The 25,458-nt window shown below is 36.7% G+C and overlaps 1 protein-coding gene across 6 annotated transcripts in view; it reads left to right on the forward strand.

Moving 5' to 3' along the window:
- The first annotated feature begins 7,965 nt into the window (after positions 1–7,965).
- The window catches only part of LOC105200450 (protein scalloped), a 213,456-nt gene continuing 195,963 nt past the window's right edge, over positions 7,966–25,458 (forward strand). For 3 of the 6 annotated variants that reach the window (XM_026138738.2, XM_026138746.2, XM_026138743.2), the window contains exon 1: positions 8,140–10,183. Coding sequence is in view for 1 of the 6 variants with exons in the window: in XM_026138743.2 (XP_025994528.1) it covers positions 10,159–10,183 (25 nt within the window). In the remaining 5 variants the exon portion in view is untranslated. Of the gene's footprint in view, positions 8,095–8,135; positions 10,184–25,458 lie in introns of those variants that run through there. The other 3 variants (XM_026138739.2, XM_026138742.2, XM_026138744.2) reach the window with 3 other exon arrangements.

Genomic DNA, 25,458 nt, shown 5'->3' on the forward strand with positions numbered 1-25,458 from the left:
TGACGCTTCCTTTTTGAATTGTAAGAGGATAAAGTTAATGAATCACGGCCCGAGTAGACATGGTAGACAAAGATGGCGCAACTCACCGCCCGACTCTTACTCGCGTTTTTTCCCATGAAATTCACATTGCTGTCTCCTATCTTAATCTCCCTAATTTCATCAGTAATTCTACGTGGATAAAATGTATTAAAATCTATCTGAAAATGTCCACGTAGAATTCATGTGAATAACAAGTCAATAAAATCTTATCCATGAATTCTACATAACACACGTGGATAGAACGTGGTCCACGTACCTGTTCTCATCGGGTTGAAACTTATTACTCGAAAGTTCTGGAGGTTACTGATTAGGAATCCAATGTCAAAAATACAAAATTAAAAATGGTGGATTCAATATAGCGCACAAAATTTTTAAATCATCCAAATTCGCTTAAAATTTTGAACATTACGTTAGCCATTGGTCCGCCATATCACACCTAGCTTTTCAAACTTTGTGTTTTTTTACATCAATTTTGTAACCAATCTCAAAAACTAAATAGCATGTTTCAAACAAATCCATCAATTTTGATAATTTTATCTGCCATATTGTATTCGCCATTATAAATTTTAAATTTTTGACATCGTATTGCAATAATCAGCGATCTCAAAAACTTCCAGATATTGATTTTGAAGTATAGGTTATAATGCAAAATTTTATGCAAATTTATGCAAATTTAAACAATAATTAATATTTAATTAATTATTTATTTAAAATAAATTATTTATTTAAAATATGATTCTAAAACTTAATTTATTAGTTAGCGGTAATCTTTAGCAATTCAGAAATACCAAACATGCTAAAGAAATACGTGAAACGATTGATAAAATAAATTTATAATATAATATAATTTATTAATAAAATAAATTGGGATAATAGGTGTAGGTCTCAGTGCTATACATCGCATCGCAAAGAGTTAATACGTCATTCACAATAAAGATATAAGCCTTAAACCATAAAATATTGGCATAAACAATTGATTCCTGTAGAAATTTATTAAGGATGATTTTACATAACATGAGGCTTTGAAGCCTTTTGTGGTTCGTTATTTATTAGAAATACCATAAGAAAAATTTTCTTATTTTAACCTGATGAGATCCCGATCATTCCTTAAGAGATTCCTAGAGACGTCGTAAGAAAGCAGATTTCCTTATTTTTATCTGATTGTTTTAGACCTTTTATCAGGATAAGAAAGTTTTAACTTTATAAATATTTATTTATTAGGATTAACTTGTAAAGATTTATGAATGACATCGCATGTAAGAAAAATAAGTATTCAATAAGTCTTTAATATCCTTACTTCGTAGGGCATAATAAGAACTTTTTATTTAATTTTTATTTTACAACAAAGTCTAAAATTTAATTACTCAAAGTTGAAAGCAATAAAAATTTGATTGTTTTAATTTTTTTTCTTTCCATATAAGAGCCTTATAAACAATTTTTTACATGCCAGAACACCCCGATTTATCTTCAGGCCAACTAATTGAGTCGTCATTAGAATCTTATTAACTTTTCTACACAAGTTATTTTTCTATAAATTAACTATAATTAGCCTATTTTTTCGATTATGGGTGGTCAATTTCTTATTAAGGTTTACAACACTTATTGTAAACTGGAACTTAAAAAAAATCATTAAATAAAAATAAAGATTTGTAAAAAAAATCCATTTTTTAAATTAAATCACATCTTTGCAACAAAAAATTTTTTAAAGATTTTATAATATATATTTAATAGCATTTTAAAGCTAAAGAGTGATACTTTTAAGAAAAAATTATGGTATTGTCATTTTTTCTAAAAAATATAATTATGTAACATGAGAAGATGACAAAAATTTTTTTTTACTTCCGTGCCATTTCAATTCTAGTTGAACTATGAAGCTAGTCAATGTGGTATTCGATAGTGAAGTCTTCTGACTTTTCTTTCCCCTAACTCGAATCTTCTATCTCATTATCTCTTTACACAGCAAATGATCGAATTTCTCAGATTCATATTGCTGTTTAAAAAAATGTTAAAATTATGAGTTTTACCGATTAAACAATGACTTACACACATATAATTTACAATACATACGTACGATTTACGAAACGTCAATACATCACTCCATATTATTTTATTACATCAATATTACATGCACAAATTTTCAAGCACACTAATTTTTCATTTAAATACCCAGAATCTAAGAACAATACTGTTTTATCACGTTATTTATAGCTTAGACCATTTTCATTGTGTGTACAAACGGCAAAATTTTTATATGAAGCAAATATTGGCACACACGTTGACAACTGTAGACGTTATATTAAGTTAAAAATAGATAAAAAATATTTAAATTTTTTAATTATTTTTTGTTGTCAACATAAAGTCGTTCAACCTAAATTACATTTGTGTCTATATTTTAATTGTGGCAAAGAATTATTAAATCTATAAATATAACTAAAAAAACAACGTGCTAAAGAAACAAATATACACATAATGGTAATTCTCTTTTGTACAGGACTAGCTTGTGCTAAAATCTACTCATGTGACCAATAAACTATTAATTAACGAATCTTGCATGGGGATATTATTAGAGTATGATTATCTTTTAGGAAGTACGACCGCCTATACTCGCCGCGTCGAAAGCGCGATCGAGTTATATTTTAAATCAATAGTGTTTGGCTCCTTTATTCTGTATTCCGTCTAAGGGTGCATCTCGAGAAAGAATAATGGTGTAAGAAATCGAAACGGAACAATAACGCAAAGGAAGTGTGGTGGGACATCAGTCAATCAGAGTAATTCCGTTTCAATTCTGTTCCACTTTTTAGTACGTCGGTTTCCAATGGCACGGAATTATTACGGAATAAAATAATTCTTACCCCTTAACAACGCCGAAAGTTCGTGAAGTGTCTCGGTTGTTACATATATTTCTGTGCATTCTTATGTATTTACGTATTTTACGTGTTTTTGGTGCAAATTACGAAATAAAGAGGAATGTTGTAAATAATTGTGTGTGAATGTAAAACATGTTAAAAATGCTATTAACATCTCATTTAAATATGGATATTGTAGACTGGGTTATTTGGTCACATAAAAATGGACATTTAAAATTCTCCTAGTCATTAAAATATATTTATTAAATTTATCTGAAAATAAACAGAGGAGACGAGGATAATATGGCACCCATTTCCATTTTATTGAATAATTTTGTTTATAAGCAATATATTGTATTGAAACTGGAACGATTCTATTCGTCGAAGTGTTGTTTAACAGATTCTAAGTTCAAAGTAATGAAATATTTATTACTTAGGACACGATTTATAAAAATATAACGCATTGTATAATTGATAGAAAAAAAAGTGATGGTAATATGGCTAGCCTAAAAATAATTTTAAAAAAATCGGTTTAGTTTAAAAGATCATAGTATTTTATTTAAAAAAATATATATTTTAAATTTTTCATCATTCAGAATTTTTCAGATTAAAAATTTTCCTGCATTTAAAGATTTTAGAAATATCATTAGAAATTTATTCCAGTTTATAAAATTAACAAACATAAAATACATCTCTGATGCTTTTGAACACTGCCCTATAGAATAAATCGATTTATCGAAAAAATATTTTGATATGAAAATTTTGATTAAAAAACAATATTAACAAAATTCTATGTTATTGTTTAACTTTGCGCAACTCGAAATATGTACAGAGAAATAAAAAGTTAAATAACAAAAAGACAGTCAAGTGTACATACATTTGTGTGATAATACGCTCAAGTTTAAAAACAATGAGGAAGTACTATATGTCTAATTAAATGCTAAAATATACGAAAAAGTTTAGAAGTGTTCAAAAATAAAAATTCATAATAAAAATTGTTAGCTATAGTGTATTGGCATATTAGCACCACTAAAAAACGGCGGGCTACTAATTGAATAATTCCATAAACAATTGTTAGAATTTGTCATCTAATAATAGAAATAATGGAAATAACCATTATATCTACAGTAGCCATAATACCTTCATTTTCTATACGTTGATAGTCTTTTTAACATGTTTTATAATTCATATATACATTTATTTACCAATAACGACATTACTCTTTATTTTATACTGACTAAAATGTATGTAAAATAGAGGAGAAGAGGGTATTATGGCTACTGTCGACAATACGGCTACCTTTATTATTTCCGGTATTAGGTGACGTATTCTAACAATTGCTTATAGAGTTATTCGTTTAGTAACCCGCCGTTTTTTAGTCATGGCAATATGCCAATACATAATGACTGACAATTGTTATAAAACATTTTTACTTTTGAGCACTTCTAAACTTTTTCAAGGTACTTTTTAACCTTTAATTACATACACTTTCTCATTATTCTTAAACTTGAATGTATTATCACACGAAGGTACAGTGCGTTGCATTGATGCCTGGGGTACCGATTTTAAGGACCACGTTTCTTTCTTGATAATTTTTATGTTTATGACTGAATGCTGCGGTGATCGTTGACAGCAGCATTTGGTCATGAACGCAAAAATAACTAAGAAAGAAACGTGGCCCTTAAAATCGGTACCCCAGGCATCAATGCAACGCACTGTACATACACTGGAGTGTTTTTTTGTTATTTAACTTTTTATTCGGCCGTATACATTTCGAGTTATACAAAGTTAAAATAATAACATGGAATTTTGTTAATATGGTTTTTTAAGCAAAATTTTTATATTGAAATATTTCTTCGATATATTGATTGTCATTCTAAAGAGCGATGTTTAGAAACATTAAAGACATCGTTTTATGTTTGTTGTTTCATGTTAAACAATGATAAAATGATATTGTTAATGAAGTTTCTAATGGTATTTCTAAAGCTTCTGAACGCAGGAAAATTCTAAACAATGGAAAATTAAAAATATATAATTTTGTAACAAGGTACTATGTTTCTTTTAAACCAAACTAATTTTTCAAAATAATTTTTATGGATAGCCATATTACAACCACTTTTTTTCCTCCACCGATTATGCAATGCATTAGATTTTTATAAATCACATCCTAAATAATAAATATTTCATTACTTTGGGTCTAGAATCTGTCAAACAACACTCTGACGAATGTAATTGTTCAAGTTTCAACAGAAAATATTAATTATAAACAAAATTATTCAATAAAATGAAAATAGGTGCCATATTACTCTCTTCTCCTCTACGTATAAATATGAATATATAAAATCGCGCAAAAATATGTACAACAATCGATCTAGACAATATTCAAATTTCGATAAGGTTAAGAATTATCCGGTTCCGTAATAATTTCGTGCCACTGGCCGAAAAGAAGAACGGAATTGAAATAGATTATTCTGATTGGCTGACCGCCAACCTATGTTGCCGAATATCAGACAAATAAGGCATGCTAACTTTCAAGCAGGTAAATTTAATATTTAATTACATATATTTCTTCATTGTTTTTAAACTTAAGTGTATTATCACGCGAATGAATGTAAACACGATTTTTTTTTTAATTCGGCTATTTATATTTCGAATTATGTAAAATTATTTAATAAGGTAATATTTTGTTAATATGGCCACCTAAACATGCTCGTAATATGGTTACCATCGAGATTTTTATAGCAAAATATTTCTTCGATAAATCGATTATCATTCTGGAGGGTTGCGTTCAGAAACATTAGCGATATCATGTTATCTTTGTTGTTTACAGAATTAAGTTAAACAAGAATACAATGTACTCAAATGCACCTGATGATTATATTCAGATAGACCAACGAGTCATAATAATATCAAAATAACATTAAAGTGAATCGTAATTGATCAAAGAGATTTATAAAAATTAAATTAAATTTTAGTTATTTTGATGTCGTTAAAATTTTGTAAATTTGGTGGGTAAAACTGTTTTTTAGTAGTTTATTTGTAAGCTACCTTTTAATTGAAATATTCAGCATTAATTCTATCTTAAAACTTTACAATTACAGTGTAGATCTTTCAAATATTTCATCTAAGAAAAATATATTTTGTAACAAAATACTGTGTTTTTTAAACAATACTAATTTTTTAAATTTATTTTTGTCATGACTCATATTATCATCTCTGTTTTTATTCCATCCATTACGCAGTTATCCCATTTTCATAAATCACGCCTTAAGTAATAAATATTTTATAACTTTGAGTCTTAAAGTTAATAAACAACACTTTAATGAATATAATCGTTCCAGTTTCAATATAATCAATATAAAATATTGATTATTAACAAAGTTAGTAAGAAACATGTAAATGGTTTATTGCCATTGGTTTATTAAATGGTGTATAGTTTATTTTCTTTAAAGATAGAAAATAATATTTTATAAATTAGTTTTAAGTGCAGTTTTTAGGTGCAGCATATATTGAAGTCTATTTCAAATGCGAGCGCAGAGATAAAAAAACTTTCAAATGATTTCCAAGGATTCTTCCGGAAGTTTCTTTTTTTTTTAATCTTGGCAAAGATTTAGAAAATAATATAGGTTCTAATATATGAATTTCAATTGATCACAATTTTCAATTTCATATAGAAATGTCCCAGCAAACATACCAAATATAATATAGATGTAACGTCATACAATATATACACGTGTTATATCTGTATTATGTGATATGTTATATTATGTTATATTCGGTTATATTTGCTGAGGTACTGAAACTTTAACAGAAAATTCAGCTTGTACAATTTTTAAACAATTTTTTATTCTATAAGATTTAGAAAAGACAATTATGTAATTAGTTTAGATTCTCGAAATTTAAAACAATTAATAATTAGATATTAGGCTAATAAGACTGATGGCTTCTGGTTATTTTTTTTACGTAATACGCTGAAGATGACTCCAAAGAGAGTTGAAACGTTCGTTTTTGTAATTTAAAATAAATAAATAATTTATATAATATTAATACTTGTGATTGCGCACTTTTACCCACGCTAACTCTCGTTAGTCTAAATTCCAATTAGATACTAATTGATTTAGAAAAGAATTATTTTTTGAAAGATAAATAAAATAAGTTATATTTAGTATTTTTAAAAAGTAAAAATATTTTATAATTTTGTAAAATATTGTACATTTAAAGTCAATCGTAATAAGAAAAATGAACGAGATTTTTACAAATTTATCAATCAAATTTAATTTTAATATCTTGAAATATATAAAACACGAGAATTAAAAAAATTAATGATAACATTTATCCTTTCTTCCTTATAAAAATTGTTTTTTTTTAAATGCGCATTTAATAAATGATTGCTGCAATGTTCAATGTGATCACGTAGCAACAAATTAAATATCTATGCGATATAACAAGTTACAAATAAATAACATTACATCTATGGATTATTAGCCGAGTATAACGGAAAATATATTCGTAAAACGGAATAAACCATTCTTTGTTTTCTCAATTTGTCACAATGGTATATTCTACTCGATTACGTATCATCACTCGAGAGAATTAACGCACGAAAGATGCATTAATTGGGCAATTATGAGTTTCCTCTTCGAGCTCGGTAACACTACATTCTCATTTATTAGCGCATTTATTTGCAAAGCCTAAAATGCGACCCCTGAAATTCAACAAGTGCCCCTCGAACCTGAAGCGAGAGAGCGAATGGACGCGCGAGCGCACCCGACTAACACCCAACCTGTATTACGTGCGTGACGCGACTGATCCGTCAGGGAGGAGCGGGGCACAGGGACAAAGGATCAGTGGTGGGAGAGGGCGGGAGGGAGTTGAGCGGGTAGGACGCTCCGCGAATGGTGGGGATAGAGCGAGCCGTGGCTTCGGGTCGCCTCGGCCGACGTCGGCCGCGTCCGGGATTCTGGTTTCTCCCGCGGCCGCCTAAGCGGTGTCAGCGTGTGCGCAGACCGGCTGCGCAGCAGGCGTGTGCGTTGTCCAGATTCTTTGTGCCATTCCTGGCATACCAAAAACACGAGAGTGACCGTCCTCGTATTTACCCGTGGTGCAGTACCGCGCGCCGATATAACGCCGTGCGAATTTTCGTCCGCGAAGATAAGGGCCGCCCTCGCGCTCGCGCGCGTGCCGCCACGTCACACAGCTCAGCCAAGTGGTAAGTAACACGATACAAAATTACAGTGCCTGAAACGCCGTACGCGAGCGAGCGCGTCCACGCCCGTGTGGACGTTCTGACGGTGGCGTCGTCTCGGAACGGGCCCGCGCAAGGAGCGAGGTTCCGACCGCAGCGACGATAGTGATATTACCCGCGGAGAGATAGAGAGAGTCACTAACGAGCGGACAGACGGACAGACGGATGGACGGACGAAAGAGAGCGAGAGAGAAAGAGAGAGATATGTTGTATGCGTGAAAAGGAGAAAGAAAGAGAAAGACGTTGCGCGTGTATTCTGCATGAGAGTATTGAGAGTGCTCCACCGAGCGAAGTGAGCGAGTGAATGCGCGACGCCGTTATTACCCGCTCCGCGCGACCGATGCTCTCGCGCGTTCGGCTTGTCACGCTTGTGCGGTACTTCCGCCCGGTCGTGGCGAGCGTCTGCCGTTCTCGAGATTGCTCCGAGACAAGACAAAAATATAAGTGCATAGATAAGGTGAGAGAGGGAGAGAGAAAAAGGGAGTTCCACGAGAGAATCGCGAAGCTAGGAAGAAAACGAAAAATCATTTCGCCGGCACGAAGTCGACCGGGAGAGAGAGAGGGACAGAGACGCTCTTGTAACCGGTGTTTACTCGATAGAGGGCTATTTACATTGTGCATCCGGCCTTCGTACTTGGAATCGCACGGGCTCTCGCGTGTTTACAAGCGTGCCGTGCCGTCCGTGTCAGCTGTGCACCTCGATAGCGTATATACGAGTCAACGCGAAGCAAAGCGGCGGCGGCGGCGGCAGTAGTAGTGGCGGCTCACCTCGCCGTCGAGGTTAGGGTAACTCTCCTCTCGCGGTCGTGGCGCGTCGCTCGACGGTGGTGTGTGCCGGTGGTGTGGGCTGCGTGCGCGTTTCCTCGCTACCGGCGCGCGAGCGGGGGCGCCGTAACAGAAACGCGTGCTGCTCTCTCCGCCTAGTCGTCTGTCCGCCAGCCCGCTCGTTCGTGTGTCCGCTCGTTCGCTCGCCCGCCTCGCTCGCTCGCTCGTGTCGCCGCTCGCCCGCTTCTGGTGAATTCGTATGGTGAATTATTGATCCGCGGCGGCGTGTGCGTGCGGAAAAACCGCCGTTGGCTGGAAGAGAGGAAGGTAGCGAGAGGTAGAGGGGGGCAAAGAGAGAAGAGAGAGAGAGAGAAAGGTATAGTCGGTAAAGGGGGGGGAACGGGAAGGGGTGACGGAGACGGAGCCGCACACAGAGTGGCGCACGGCGGTGGCGCGAGAAAGCGCTTAAAGCGAGCACACGTACGGGGTGAGACGTGCGCTGGTTGGTGTGTTGGTTGTATATTGTTTTGAAAAGTGTCGCGGGTCGCGCGCGGACGCACGCGACGCATCATCACGTCACATCGCGTCGCGTCGGATCGCATCGCATCGCATCGCGTAGCGTCGCGTCGGAACGCCGTGCCTCGGTCGCGAGGCGCGAAGCTCAACGTCGACGAAAGATCGCGTCCCTCCGCTAGAGACGAGGTAGAACGAGCCAAGTGTACAACGTCCTTACGCGTAACGTCGCCTTCCGCTTTCCTCGTCCCTTCGCTGCTCCGTCGTCGTTTCATTCGTGCGTGCGTGCGTGCGTGCGTGCGTGCGTGCGTGCGTGCGTGCAGGAACGAACGCGAGAGAAGCGTGCTCCGCGGGGTAATGCACACGACAGGCGAGGTAGCTGTCGTCGGGAGGCCGGTGAGTGTCCTAGAGTGACGAGCGAATCGCCGAGGAAGACACCGACGAGATCTCTTCGCGATATTTGCACGCGCGAGACGACGTGTGGGACTTATTATCGCGACGTGAAACGGGGGAGTGTCGCGGTAGTGCATTGTCGTCGTCGGACCGCGCCGCCGACGACGGCGTACGACAGCCACGACGCCGGGACGACGAGAGGAAGGTGGTGGAGGAGGCGATCAGTGTCGTCGCGCGGAGGAAACTTAGGGGGAAACCCGCAACGTTTTGTGTCGTTTTGTCGTACGGTCGCTGCTGAGAGCGCGCTCCGATAATCCCGGAGGAAGGCAACGTCTTATCTTCGCCACCGCGGCTTGGATGGATACTGTGCATTATTTCTGGAGTGAGTTTCTCTCTTTATTTTCTGTGCATGCGTGCGTGCGTGCGTGCGTGCGTGCGTGAGCGAGCGGGCGAATGAGTGAATGCGAATCTCTCCTCGCGCGTCCCCTCTCCGTCGCTCGCGATCGTCGACGCGTACGAGCGCGTGCGAACGCGAGAGTGTTCTTCGTAAAAACGCGCGCCCTGCGGCGACTCGCGGTTTTTCCGGCCTCTCTCTCTCTCTCTCTCTCTCTCTCTCTCTCTCTCTCTCTCTCTCTCTCTCTCTCCGTCTCTCGTACAATCAACGCAGCGGGACTCCTTTTCCCAGTCCTGTTATTCGCTACGGTCGGACTCGGGGCCGCAAACAGCTGCGCGCGATCATCACATCCATTGTTTACGTGTCTTTACTAAGCGACAGGCGCGCACCTGACCGAGCGGCCGGGACATGAACGCGACGGACTCGTCGCTTTAAGCCTGCCGATGCGTTTCGAGAAGTTTCGACTCGGGCGACTCGCGCGTGGGGCCTTTAAATCTACGTTTTGTGAAAGCCAAGTTAAACTTTGTTATTGAACGAAGCACAAAGATGGAATTCATTAAATTTCATTAAGCGATTTATTTACGTTGCTTTTTTTAGCTTTGTTTTTCCTAATGCACTGATTACAAGCTATAACAGTACACTGTCAAATATGGAAGATCATGGCACGTGTTGGTGCACTGTTTCGACATTTTAAACAATGATTAACCGTCCGTACTCCAACATTGTTTGCACTGCTTTTTTCCAGTTCAAGCGGATCACTGGTGCCTGAGTGTTTTTGGATTCTAAAAAATCTGAAAAAATTCACTCTTCCTAACATTCCAAAATACGAGTTTACAATTGTTAAATACAGATTGAAACTAAAATGTAAAATACATTTACTTAAATTCATAAATTCAGTTTTAGTCTTTTTCTTCTTCATTCATTTTACCATGTATTATTTTAGTTTTAATATTAAATTATTCTAAATACTTCTTTTATACTATTAAATTTTAATTGAATTCTTGGGTAAGTTTTTGTAGCATTTTTTTTAAGTGGATTCTGTTAAGTGGGTCTAATCCTGATTATTAATAAAAAAATATGTCATATAGTAACAAAAACTTTTGGATTTGCTCTCTCAAGAAGAACTTTTTAATACGAAATTTTGAAACACTCAGAAATTTATTTGCCTCCTCTTAAATCAGATTTTTTTCTCTTTTATTATAATACTTGTTTGATTTAAATAAAACTTTGGAAATAGTACTTATGTTAGAGATAATTTGCGAAAATTTTTCCATTGTTTCTTTTGTCATAAATACATAACGGAACGCTTGCCTCTTGTGCTAACAAACCGCGATCTTCTCTGTATGAATATTATATGTGACGAATTGCAATGTTGAAGTACATTCGCGTAGATGTTGAGGATAATAGAAACGTGCGTCGGCTGTAAGCAAAACGTCGTGAGTTTGGGCGATAAGGAAAACGGGTTATATCACGAAAGGCACACTTGCCAGGTTTTGAGATTAAAACTACGGTGAGATGGACGTCACGTTCTCTCGCCGATCGACCGTCCGGTCTTATCGAGCGGAGAAAAGGATCGTTTCCTAAGGATCGATGACGGCCAATCTGATTTTACTCTCCATTTAATTCCGTCGCGACGACAGCGGCGATTAATTCGCGGAATTATCGCATCGCGTCGAGCGCGTCGGAACGTTTTCTTGAACTTTCGCAGAGAGCCGGCAGGTGGAAAAGGCACGTAATCGTATAATCCGAAGCGCTAATTTCTCGCGAACGGACGATGAATCTCGGCGCAATCTCCTTTGCCGGAGCGTGACCGGCTGCTAACGAACGTGAAAGGAAAAACATTGGACGACAGTACGCGGACGTTGGCGACGTTATCGCACTGGGTTATCAAAAATAATTCCGCGCGAACGCACGTGGCGGTGCATCGTTACATAAATTTAATCCGATAACTTGCCTCGCGTTATCACGACGGCTGGGAAATCGGGCGCACGGGTACACGTACACCAATAAAACAAATTTGCTAACTTGACTACATTTTTCAACTTGATTAAATTTCTTCAGTTTAAGTATTTTGTGAATTTAAGTTAAATATATAAATACTTAAACTAAGGAACTTTTAAAACAAGTTAATTTGATTTTAAATTGGTGAATATGTAAAAATTAACACAATGTATCACTTCGACACAATTTAAAAACATTGTGGAAACATATTGATGCGTGATTTATACACATACAGTATAACTAATAGTCGCATTATACCTGACATTTTAGAATTATCTTCCCAGGATATCTTAATGCTTTTATGTTGTTTATACTTTCTATTTGATAACATTTTTCGTGTAACGATATGTACAGTGGAGAACATTTTGTATTTATGTTAAAATTATTAAAATTTATGTATTGAATTTACAATGTATCTCCAAAATATTAATTTAACATATAATGTGAATAACTTATTTGATTCATTTATCTTAAACTTTATGTAACTACATTATTTTTGTTATTTATTTTCTCATAAAATAACATAATCACGTATAATGTGAATATAAACACATTATATGTTATTATATTCTTTGTTATTTTGTGTTAAATTGATATTCAAGATTACTTAACGTTAAAATAACAATTTATCAGCGAATGAACAAATAACATAAAAATAACGTAATTTTAAAGCAAAGTCTGAAAAAAATTAATAAAATGTACGTATAAACATACTATAAATGTTAATTTTACTGAAGAAATGTGCTTCCACACTCTGTTTCTAAATTGTGTCGAAGCGTTACATTTTTTGTGTTAATTTTTATACAGTATTTATGTTACTATCATATTCAACTAATCTTCCTACCTATCCGTAAACAACCTATCAACCTAACCAATTTATCTAACATTTTCAACCGTTAAATTAACGCAAAAATTTGTTTAGCATATGCGATATATGTTAAGTTAAACACATTTTCCAATTGTGTAGGTATTGTCTTGAGGTAACATCACAGAAATTACTGAAATTATTGAAGCTAAATGATTTGTATCATAGAAATTTTGCATATTGTTTGCATAAGTTGCATAAGTTTGCATGCTGTTAAATGCCATTTAAACAAGTGTATTACGCTTCTACGTATCGAGTGCCAGACATAAGCTTTGATTAAAGCACTAAACACCGAACTCGAGTTTTTCTTCAAATAGTAACGAAATTTCCCCCCGGTCCCTTTTCAGAGTCGTTTGCGTCACGACCTTACTTTCGCGCGTCGCCAAAGTTTGATTGCGAACTCGCAATCAAGAGAATTTCCCTTTGATCCTTCGCGAGTTGGTTGCGAGTTACATTCTTATATTTTTGCTCACCTGCGGAAAGTTGCGATTCCATGCGTCACATTTAATTTTGCCCATCCACGGTCATCCGATGCGAGTCAACGATGAATAATGTAACATAAGATTATATTGATACTTGCGTTCGATACGATATTATCCGCGCGATCTATAAATATCGCGTGTCCTTTGTTTACTGTTCGAAGATAAGCACGACTTGACGATTGTACAGCACACGTATTCGTGTGTCGTTGTCGGTATCTGCGCGTGGTTGATAATTGTGTGGCCGTGATAAGAATCCGTGTGTTTTACCAATAACTAATAATTTCCTTTTTGATAGGCGCAATTTTATCGTGAAACGATTATGGTTTCAAGTCGATAATGCAATCGCTTGAAAGTATAATAATAATAATAATAATGATGATGATGATGATGATGATGATGATGATGATGATGATGTAACATCTGCCACGCGGCTTTTTGGATGCACGTGCTTTCGGTTATATTTCGCTTTTACATTCTTACGAAAATTTATATACTCGTTCGTGCGGATAGAAAGAACAATTATGTAATTCGAGTCGAATGCCGGAATCTAAATGAACTTAAGTATCGCCAGTGTTTGCCGTTATGTATATAAAATTATCGGGATAATTATGTAGATAAAGAAATAGCTTTATCTTATCTTGATCAAAGAATAATTTTTATTAAACTATTAGAAGAATTTTTTGTTTTTATAAGAAATAAAAATTTAGAAATAAAAATATAATCATATTGTTTCCATATTATAAATTGTTCTTCTCAATAGTGATGTTATTTAAAAATTATCTAGATAAAATCATATAATTTTATCTTTTATCTAGTTAAATTATGAAATTTATATCATCTTCATTTTATCTAAGATACATTTACGTGTAATTTATCTTATTCATCTAAATAATGTTAAGTTTTCTAAGCGCCACACTTTGCATAAAAGCGTCGATTGCGCATCAAAATGCATCAATATTTATTAATGCTTGTTATCTCTGATTTTTCACATTGCATTATGTTTCTATTTTACATCAACGTGCAATCAGTTACGGAAATTTTACGAAAAACTGCCGTCACGAAAATTTAATCGAGATGTGCAATATTTTAATATCCGCCCTGCAGCAGCGCACATCTCCCGCGCGTTTCTCTATTTTCCGCGAATATCGTCGTCGCAACCAATTGTGCTAACATTTGCAATTCGTTTCCACTTTCTACAAACAGCGTCTCGAATCCCCGCCCGCCGCGGTCCCCGATCGCGGCTACATTTGTCCTACGTTGAGCGACAAAATTATAAATTTCCATTACGATATGACCGAGATATCTAACTTCCTCGGTGGAACGAAATTTTTGCCAGCTACCCGCGTGCAAACTTGTTTTCTTCTTAAAGCTTGCGCCGGAAATTACGATCCCGGAAGCGGTCAAAGGAAACGAAAAAATTTCCCGCGGTTTCTGCTCAAATAACTTTTCGCCGATGAAACCATTATTCAGAAAAGCCGCGGAGATTCGTATAAAATCGCAGCTGTCAAGATCAAAACTGCTTTATTCAAAGCAACTAAACAGGCAAACAAACATATAAAAATAAAATCGCTATTGAAAAGATTTTTATTACTTAAGAGAGAGAGAGAGAGAGAGAGGTAGAGTGAGTTGTATCAGACTGTATTAAACTGACTTTGCGTTGTATTTTCTCGATTCAATCCGTTTGAAGAGCCAGTTGGGAATAGCGTCTTCATTTAGCCTCTCGTTCGCCGCGTCACGATTCAAGATGGCCGACGCGAGTATCGTCGACCTTTAATCGTTAGGGTCGATTCCGAGGTGACGTAGTTTAGTGGAAAGCCACTTCTGTAGCCAGCCGACAGGTGCAAGGTGCATTTCTCTCTCTCCGTTCCGCTCCTCTCGCTTCGACCGGACGCGACCGGTCGGCTCGTTTCTCTTTCCCGGGCGTTGCACGCACGAGAGCGAGCGAGCGAGCCCGAAGAAACCGGTAGTCACGGTAATCGGTGTATTTCGATAAAGTCGATATTCAAATCCATCGAGGAGCTCACGAGGAACGTGCCTTCTTTCACGAGCGATATCGCGTCGTCATCTTTGCGAGTCTATCTTATCGTGTCAAAGAGCGAATCGAGTAACGGCGGCTTCGAAAAACTTCCTGACTGGAGGATGACTTCGGAAATGCTCCTTCTTATTGCGCTCGAGAAAAGCCGACGTTTTTTTCTCGACTCTCTCGAGAAAGTACATCGACAATAGCATTGTTTATAGCGCCGCGTAACCGGTATTTCACTCGTATGTACACAGTGGCGTCACGCGCGTGCAAGACAGACACGATTTTTCATATCTTCCGATTACGCGCGTGGAACATTTTCATCATAATTAGCTATCGTTATCTTAAGCGATACATTTATCGATAATTGAATTTCGATAAGCGTCGCTGAGCGTGGAATAACGCGGCCGCTGCAAGGATACTTTTCCGTCGTGTTTCGGACGGAAGTCCGAACTCTCGGCGGGCGATTGCTCGAAGAGGGGGTTACTGCAATACAGATTATTTTGAGTTGCTACCCTTTGGGCGAAATGATCAACTCTCCGAGGCAGCTCTCTTGCGCCGCGAGAGCTCTTTGATCTGCGGCCTTGAATGCGAGCCGCGCATTGTTAAATGAATGGATTGTTTGTACTCGCGAGCGATTTTTCGCTCGGGGCTATGACTCGCCTTTTCTCGCTTCTTCGCGGTACCTTGTTTCATCTCGTTCGCAATATACAGGGTGTTCCATTATTATCGGAAAGGTGAGATAAACAACAGGACTGATTATGATTGGATCTAATCTTTTGAAATCTCGAAGTCGTTCATTCCTTAGTACAAATTGGAAATCTTTCTGAAACATTCAGATATTTTAATTCTATAATAAAATTGTTCTCTTAGGCGGTATTAGTAGTCGTTTGGAGCGCAAAGAAGTTTGCTTATTTTCGAGAAATTTTCACGTATTCTTTTACGCTTTTACACATCTACTTGTACATATTTAGTGAACATTTATAAATGTTGATGTAGCTAAATATTTATTAGTTTTTAAATTTAAAAACAAGCATATGTTTTGCCGATCGACTAAATTTCTCAGAAACGCCTAAAACTGTCGACTTTAGCAGTTTGCATATATGTATGCAAAATATATGTCTGTTTATCGCCCGAAGTAATTAATGAAAATTATTGCAAATTATTAAAGTAGCACAGTTTTAAAAAACAACATCGATTTTTATCAAAATCCATTGAATTTAACAATGGTATGAAAAAATAGTTGATTTATAAATACTGCAATAATTCTAATTTGGACGATAAACACATCTTACATTGTACACAAAAGTTGAAGTCGATAACTTCACTTTGTTTTTAAATTTATGTAAAAACTAATAACATATTTACTGTCGAGAAAAACCAAAAAAACTTGGAATTTTCAGGGTATTTCTTTATTATGAAAAATCATGGATTTTTATGGAATTTTAATTGATATTCAGGAAAATTTTATATTTAAATTTTATTCTTAAATTTTATTCTTCTTTTTCTAACGAAATTATTTTTGATCATTTCTTCTTGATAATGTAAAATGTTGATAATTGATTTAATATGTATAGAATATACATCGATGCATATTTATATATTTTCTTGTGTAACTCATTTTTAATTAAATTAATGCTAATAGAAGGCAAAACATCTTTCTCCATTTGTATTTTATGTTTAAATTCTCGTATTTTTGTTGAACCCGATCCATATATTTCCGGGCAGATCATTTATATGTATATTCCTTATAATTCATATTATTTTTTTTTTAGTATTTTCTCAAATTTAATATTCAAAACTTGAGAAATTTATCCTTGTGATCATATAAAAGAGGAATAATAATTTCCTGTAAAAGAAACCGAGAATTTTCAGGGAATTTTACAAAACTTGACTAATTATTCTGAATAAATATTTAGTTATATCAAAATTTGAAATGTTTATTAAATATAGAGAAGCAGATTTGTAAAAACATAGAAAAATGTAGGAAGCAATTTTCTTTAAAGAAATTTCCTAAACAAACTTTTTCACACTCTAGAAAACTATTATAAAATATCGAATAAAATATTCTTAATAAGGACCATACACATTCAATAATACTGTCGGTATTAACAAATATTGACAATATTACTGACCGTATGTGGTTAATGTTGATGGATTGACGTAGAATGCTAACGGTGATCCGGATTTTTTGATGCTCGAGCATCAGTGTCACTGTGTAGTAGGGATATTGACAGTAATTCTGACCATGTGAAGAGAATACGTCAGTACTTTCCTCAACATATTTCCACAATCATGACGTGATTGCAGAAATAACCTCAGGTTGTAAAAATATTGATGCATACTGCCGTTATTAATGATTCATTATTACCGATCAGTATTATTGATCGTGTAGGACCTGTATTAAAATTGAACAAAACTGCGGAGTCTATTGTATATTACAATCATCCTAAAAGATCGAGGTTTATTGTTAGTAGCAATTTATTAGCTCTTTCATCACGACATTGCTTTCTTTATATCGATTGTTAATAAAATGTTATTGTCCCTTATTTTCCTTCGTGTTTTTCTCCTCCACGATTCAGACGCAGTCGGAACATCTTATGGAAAGCGATGAAAGTTGCACAATACCGGTCTACACATTAGGCGCGAGTTTCTCGCGGATATAAATAGGACACCTTGTCCCGTTGGTCTACGAAAGGAGCAAATGGATTATCGCGCGCGCACCGACCCTCTGCAACTTCTCTGCGCTCTCTTCTTTCTCCTTTTCCGCTTCCCCGCCTCGCCTCTCTTCCTCGCCGTTTTACGCTTCTTTTGCTCGCGCGCAGATCCCTCGTGGTTTTCTATTTGGTGTAGACAGTGCCAAATCCTCAAGTAACTAAAATTATCGTCAAAGGTGTATGCGTACGACTTGTTCCTGCACGGTTGAACCGTGGCTGAATTACACGCTTTTTACACGCGTTATTTGTGATAATGAATTAACGTTGAACATTACGTTGAACATTATACACAACATAAAATCTTCAAAAAAGATTGTTTCCTCTGTTGCTTCTTGAAAGGATTAATCGTGGAATTTATGCATTTATGTAGCAGCCGTTTTTCAAAACACACTCAATTCAAGCTAATTAAAGCGATTCTGAATGATAACGTACAGTGTAAACGCGCAATGTCTATTATTACTTGCTCTGTTATTTAGATGTCTGATACCAACTCCCTCTTTCTTCCCCCGTTTCTCATTTTCCGTTTCGCGTCGACGAACTCGTACCGTTTCCGAGAATGTGAGGAATAATCTGCGCATAATTAATTTAATTCGCTTAGAATTTCGGCACGTTCCACGTGCGCGCTCATGTTTTTTTAATTGCATTGCAGGGAATTAAAGTGCCCTGCGTATTTGGTTAACGACACTTTCGCCGGTCGACGAAATGAGCTCGTTCGTCCAGCGTTTTCTCAATAAGATTAAAACAGTTTCGCGATATTAGTACTTTTCATTTGTGGTTCGTACAATTGGAGCATTATGCGCGATGCGATATGCACCGTGGTCTGCAATTCCGTCGAGAACTTCCACTTCATGGATAAATCGCACGTTGCACTTATAACTGTATACGTTTGACCAAATGCATTAACATAAAACGCTCGAAATATGAATCAAATTTTTATCAGGGTCAGTAAAAATTTTTATCTACCAATTTTCGATATTATCTAATATTATCCAAGATTGTTTTTTGTGTACAATTTTTTACATTAATTCTTATATTGTAAATGTAGATAAAAATGATCTATTTATTTTTAATAATTATTGAGTTAGAACAAAAGTTTATAACGGCACATATATAATCCTTCGTGATTACTCGATGTTTATTGAATTCTTCCTTCCCCCAAAAAAATTGTGACTATATACAATAATATAATTATGCAATAATTTACATTTGTTTTTTTCAAAATTGCCTCTTGCATTTCTCATTGTCAGAATAATTTTTTTGTATTTTTTGGAACGCCAACGATTGCACCTTTTTTTTTTTTTTTTCTGAAAGTATATCATGAAATGTTTTAAAAATAAAAAAAGTTGTGAGTGTTTTTTTAGTAAAAAGGTCATGTTTCAAAAATTATTACTTTTGCAATTTTTTAAAATATGTTGCAATTAAAATTTTTACGAAGCCACTGTATGTTCTAAAATCTTTACAAATTACATTGTGAAATCTTTACAAAGCCGTTTTCTATGTTTTACAATGTTTAAAGTACGTTTAATAATTTTTTTTTACTTTAAAGACTGAACACTATGACTATGGCAATCGGTTAAATGCGTTGGAATTATTTTGCCCTCGATATGATGACCATTACGGAAATGTCAAGAAATGTGACTACGAAAGGTTGAATAAATCTACGCAAAAATATCTAAACATTGTCTCTGAATTTTATTTAACGTTACAAACTTTTATTCCAACTTAATAAAGTGCACTAATAATATACGTATAATAATAAACGTATAATAATAAACGTAATAATAAGATGCATTTCTTTGTGCTTACAAGTACAAAAGGGAAACATGAGAAAACTGAAGTTACTGAGATTATAGCCGTTTTAATCCTTATGCTTAAGGCAGCTTTAATTTTGCATTTTACCGTGTTATTTCATGGTTATATGGTAGACGGTACGTGTCGTGGTTGTATTACGATGCTATTTTCCATTCAAACGTCTCTCCACTTAATGACGTTATATTTCATATTTTTACGATGCTTTATAACGCCTATATAAACATCAGTTGCAACAACAACAGCAGTGAGTTGCGTTAATTTATATTTAGAATGTCGCATCACGATTTTATACAACGCCTCTGCAAAGTACCGATATAAATACGATTGGAACAACACCGCGACGGTATCGCTTGTATATATATAAAAAAAAAAACAAAAACAAAAAAACAATCGCTTAAATAAACGCCGAGTCTTCCCGAGTGCCGGCAGATTTTAGCGCGAAAGATCGCTATTCGTGGACCAATTTGCGAAAGGTCGCACGTCTCGTTGTATACTTTATATGTATGTCTAAACCGGTGGAACCAGACAGCCGGATTTAAAAGCGATTTAAAGTCCTGCTCGTAACTTTCGAATGACTGCTACCTCATGTCATTTCAACTTTTCCCGCGCGCGTACGCACTCATACACGCGAGCACAACGTATGTGTGTGTGCGCGCGCGCGCGCGCGCGCATATTATAAGCGTCAAACGATTAACATCGTTTATCAGTACCATCGATTAGACGTAATCGACGTGTGTTACGCGCCTGATGGGTTTCGGCGATGCGTGAGTCATGCGTCGTCCTTCGTTTTTGCTACTCGCTATGAATAATGATCATCCTTTGTACCAACGTACTCGTATAATATACGCGTAAAATACGTTTTCTCCTATCGGCTTTGTCGATCGATTGGAAAGACGCGTGGACGAGGTTAGCAGACTTATAATATTTACAGTGGGAAATATCAAAGGTAACGCGACGGTAATATCCGGTAATGCCGAATGTTGAAAATAATCCACTTAAAGTCACGTGTAAGAAATTCCATTCCGGACACCCGACGGCGGAGTATACATTGACGGGACGAGAAAGGCGATAATTCTGTGTAAGCAACGAAATGGTAGAATCGATAACCGTCATCGATACCGTGGCGAACGCGACGATGCATATCGCGGGAGGGGTGCACTCGGCGACGCGTGCGTTTATCTGGCAGTTTAATGCTAACAAACGCGTGCGATTCGATCGCGTGTCGAGTACGGTACGTGAGTATGGACGAGAGTACAGTGAGACTCGGTGTCCCCCTCCCCCCTCTCTCTCTCTCTCTCTCTCTCTCTCTCTCTCTCTATCTCACTCGCTTGCTCGTTCGCTCACCCACCTCCCCAGGGAAGGCAGAGAGTCGTGCAGGCCAGAAAATCATGGGGTGGCTTTACCACCTGGTCGGCCGTTCCCTCTCCGCTACCGTGGAATATCGTGTGTGCAGGGCACACGCAGATACGTTATATACACAGTCAGGATTCCCCTCGCGATTGTCTACGCCCTGCACGCCGCGTTCTTTCCCCTTCTCTCCCTCCTTCCCTCTAAAATAATGCAACACGCCACTGCGGTCCGTCTGCATACCAGCCGAAGTACGATCACGCGATTTGCTCGTACGTATCGGTCACCCGGTATGGACTATATGCGGCCCTTCGTAACTACCTGTCCTCTGGACTTGTTTGGAATTGAACGCGCGCTGTTCGATTTCTTCTTTAGTAGCCTGTCCTCCGGTATAATGCCAATTGCAGATACGCAAAATGCGTAATATTGTGCGCCAGCGGTAGGATAATGCCTCTTCAATTTGTCTGGCACATGAATGTATGTGTATGTATGTGCGTGTAGTACAGATTGTACATTTTGCAGCACGATATACTGTAATCTAGATATGTTACAAGGAAAAGGCAAGTCTTGCTTAGCCATTTCGTGCTCTACTCAACGTATGCCGCCTTACTGGGTTGTTTGTCATCGTCTTGTGATGAATTCACGTACAGATCGACTGTAAGATCTTTTTTCCCAACATTCTTTCGATGTTTAGATCTTATTCGGACTAACACTCTTAAATTTTTCCAAGAAACAATATTATTTCTTATAAAATGGTTGCATTGTAGAGAAACATTTGCGTCGGTATACATTTCTTTTCGTAATTCAAAATTTTGTATTAAAGTGGTTATAAAGTGCTTTTAATTAGAATGTTAAGGAATCCAACATGTTTATGTTACAGCAAGGAAGCATTTGTCTCTTAAAAAATAATTACAGAATTAACGCGTTGCTTAACTGTTATGGATGAGTAAGATCTCCATCTTTTTAAAAAAAAGACAAATTGTAGCAAAAAAAGATAAATTAGTCAGCTAGTTTTAATATCTACATTATATGAAATTGTCACTTAATAACAACAACTAATGAAGTTTCTACTCTTTTAAATCTGAAAAATTAAAAGCCCACTCACAACCCACATACCAGGTCACGGATTACGGAAAGTAACATTATAGAGAAAATCGCTGAAGAGAACGTAAAAATAAGCCGGAATGGCTTATGAATTGTCTCATGGAAATTAAAAAAAGAAATTCTTAAATACAACATTTGTGTACGCGTCAAGAACAGCATTGTTACTCTCATTTGCCATTCATTTTTTTATTTTTAACCTTCCGATATCGTGAATCTTTAAAACCTAGACGACTTGAATTATATAGCTTCAAATTCGCACAGAGACAGTAAGAAACGTTTTGGATCAAATAACTGTAAAATCGTATTCTCTTAAATATTGAAAGAGTGTACCAGAATTTTTTCTAATTTTTTTGGGCTCAAAAACCATTTGAAAAAACATAACGTTCCCTCATCGATCCACGATGTCTACGTAGTAAAATTCAGCGGTGGATTAATATCGAGAGCCCACGTTATTATTGTCATATTTTGAATTAATAATTATACAAAAATAAAATATATAATGAAGCAAAAGCACTTCAATTCAAGTGACAAGCGTAATGCGTTTCATTTTCGATAATTCATAGGTTATGATCGCAATCTGGTACTGTCTATCGTGAAGGGTTAGGTGTACTCGCAGCGGAGAAAGGAAAGTATGCGGATCGTATGCGTGCGCGCGCGCCGGGATTTATTATCGTTCGGCGACGATAGACGCGATATTACGTTACGATAATTGTTTTCGATACGAGAGGCGTGTCACGGCGGCGGCGTATGCTGGCGCCCCTTGTCTCGACCCGACGGGAATACTTTTTACGGCTCCGCGAGAGTAACGAGCGACTGGATCGACAGAGGCTGGTCGTTGGATCCAGATCGAAGCTCTGATAACAAAGACGCTTGATCTCTCTCACCGGTCTCTCGAATAACCGGCAGGGATTACTCCCGCAGAAGTGAGCGATAAAGAAGAGAAAGGGACCGTTATACTTTGCTCTTACTTTTAACTTGGGACAAAATCTGAGAAACATTTTTATGTTCATTCGCCCGGTTGAAAAAAGGATAACTCGAAATATGTCAATCACGATTCGATGTGAAATAGTTGCTATTTGAGAAAAAAAAACCGGTGACTAATGTTGCTAACGTAGTTCGACTAATGTGGAAGATAATAAGTAGCAATGATAGCAGATGGGCAATTAATGTTGTTGATACAAACTGGTATGATCTTTCTAAGAATCATCTTGCAAATTTCCGTGTATCATTAAACGCAATATTCTGCGCGCTTTATTGTGCTCGTAATGGTTATGCAGCGACTACAATTTTAAATTAATTGAAGTAGGATTAAGTGGTTTTTCAATGCCGATTTCATTGATTTACAGTGAAACATGTTTAAACAGAGGAACTATAATTTCCTTTTTTTCTGATCGCTTTTGCGTTCGCGGATGGAAATTGCGATGAAAATAATTTCAATAGCGCGTGGCTTAATGTGTACGGAAGGATAAGCGCCGCGGATCAATCGACTAGAAAGTCTTGGGAGCGTGAAAAAATCTCGCTCGATAGCGGATTTCTCGCCGCGACGACCTCGGAGCGATATCCCGCTGTTATGTTCCTCCTGCGGCTAATTATCGCATGATATTTTCTAGAAAGCTCAAGAGGACCGACAGGCACGCCGTAGCGGTGCGAGGGCAGGGTCGCAAGGATATAAACAACGATTCCTTACCGCGTACAATGGCTCTCCCCTTATCGGCTCGTTTAGGATAGGACGTGATTTAACGTGCTGCAAACCGCGCCGGGTATCGGCAGGTCGACCGGTTAACTAGAAAGTTGAAATATCTGCAGGAAGTCGTGCCGATGGATTTCTCGTATGAGTCGGCCGGTGGTCTAGAAGCGATCTCGATCGGTGCGAGGTCAGCGCGCGCGCGAGCGATTTGCCAAGGCGATCGAGGAGAAGTTCCTTATTGTAGGTGCCTTGCGGTTTACGCGCACGTACACGCACGCGAGACCCGCTCCGATCGGAACGTTCAAACGCGATAGAAATATTTTAGCACGGGAAGTCATCGTCATATGTTTCTTCTTTTTTTTTTTTTTATTAGTCGTTTACCTTGTCCCGTAGATAATTTCTCTTAGACGCAGTACGCATGACTAGGCCGTGGGATTTCGAAAGTTGGAGTTTTCTAAACGATCTTCATATAAAATTTTATAAATCTCTTTATAACTATTAAGTTCTATCGATAATATAGGCTAATGAGAGTAATAATGCTGTTAGAAGAGCATAAATAACTTATAAAAAAAGAACGCGTTCATTATTTTTACAGTCACTTTGAATTTCGCTTCGATTCAAGTTATCATCAGCGATACAATTGGTCTTACGGAATTCGTTCCTCTGTGGTCTCATATTGATGAGTTAATTATAGGTTGCAAAATCCGAAGTAATTTCGAAATAACCAGAGCAAAGAGGAGTGTAATTTGATCCATGAGACCAAGAAAAGTGGATAAAAAAACCAATAATTGTGTGGCCAAACTGATATAACAAAGAACAACCATGTAAACATGTTAAATTATATGTATAATGAATTTAGAAAGTCCTCGAAATTTGTTTATTTATTAATTTGTTAAGTTCCATTCATTTATTTCTATTTATTAATTTTTTGCGAAACTTTTTCTTCGTTCTTACATCACACCGTGATGAAATTATGTTGTTTGGAAGTTAATGAAATGTTGCACGTGTGGGCATTATCTATAAAAAAAAAAAAAAATATTGTCGGAAAGAATTTTCGTAGTTAACGCGTAATTTTCAACTTTTAAAACATGGCAGATATATTTTTTAGCTTTTTTTTCTCCTTTATCTTTGAAATCTCTAAATTTGCCCGAAATGAAAAACGTGAAGAATGTAACTGAAACCATTTCAATTATGTCTCGAGAAATTAGTTGAAGATTCTTGACGCGAA

Source organism: Solenopsis invicta, chromosome 1 (genome assembly GCF_016802725.1).
Source record: "Solenopsis invicta isolate M01_SB chromosome 1, UNIL_Sinv_3.0, whole genome shotgun sequence".
NCBI lineage: Eukaryota > Metazoa > Arthropoda > Insecta > Hymenoptera > Formicidae > Solenopsis > Solenopsis invicta.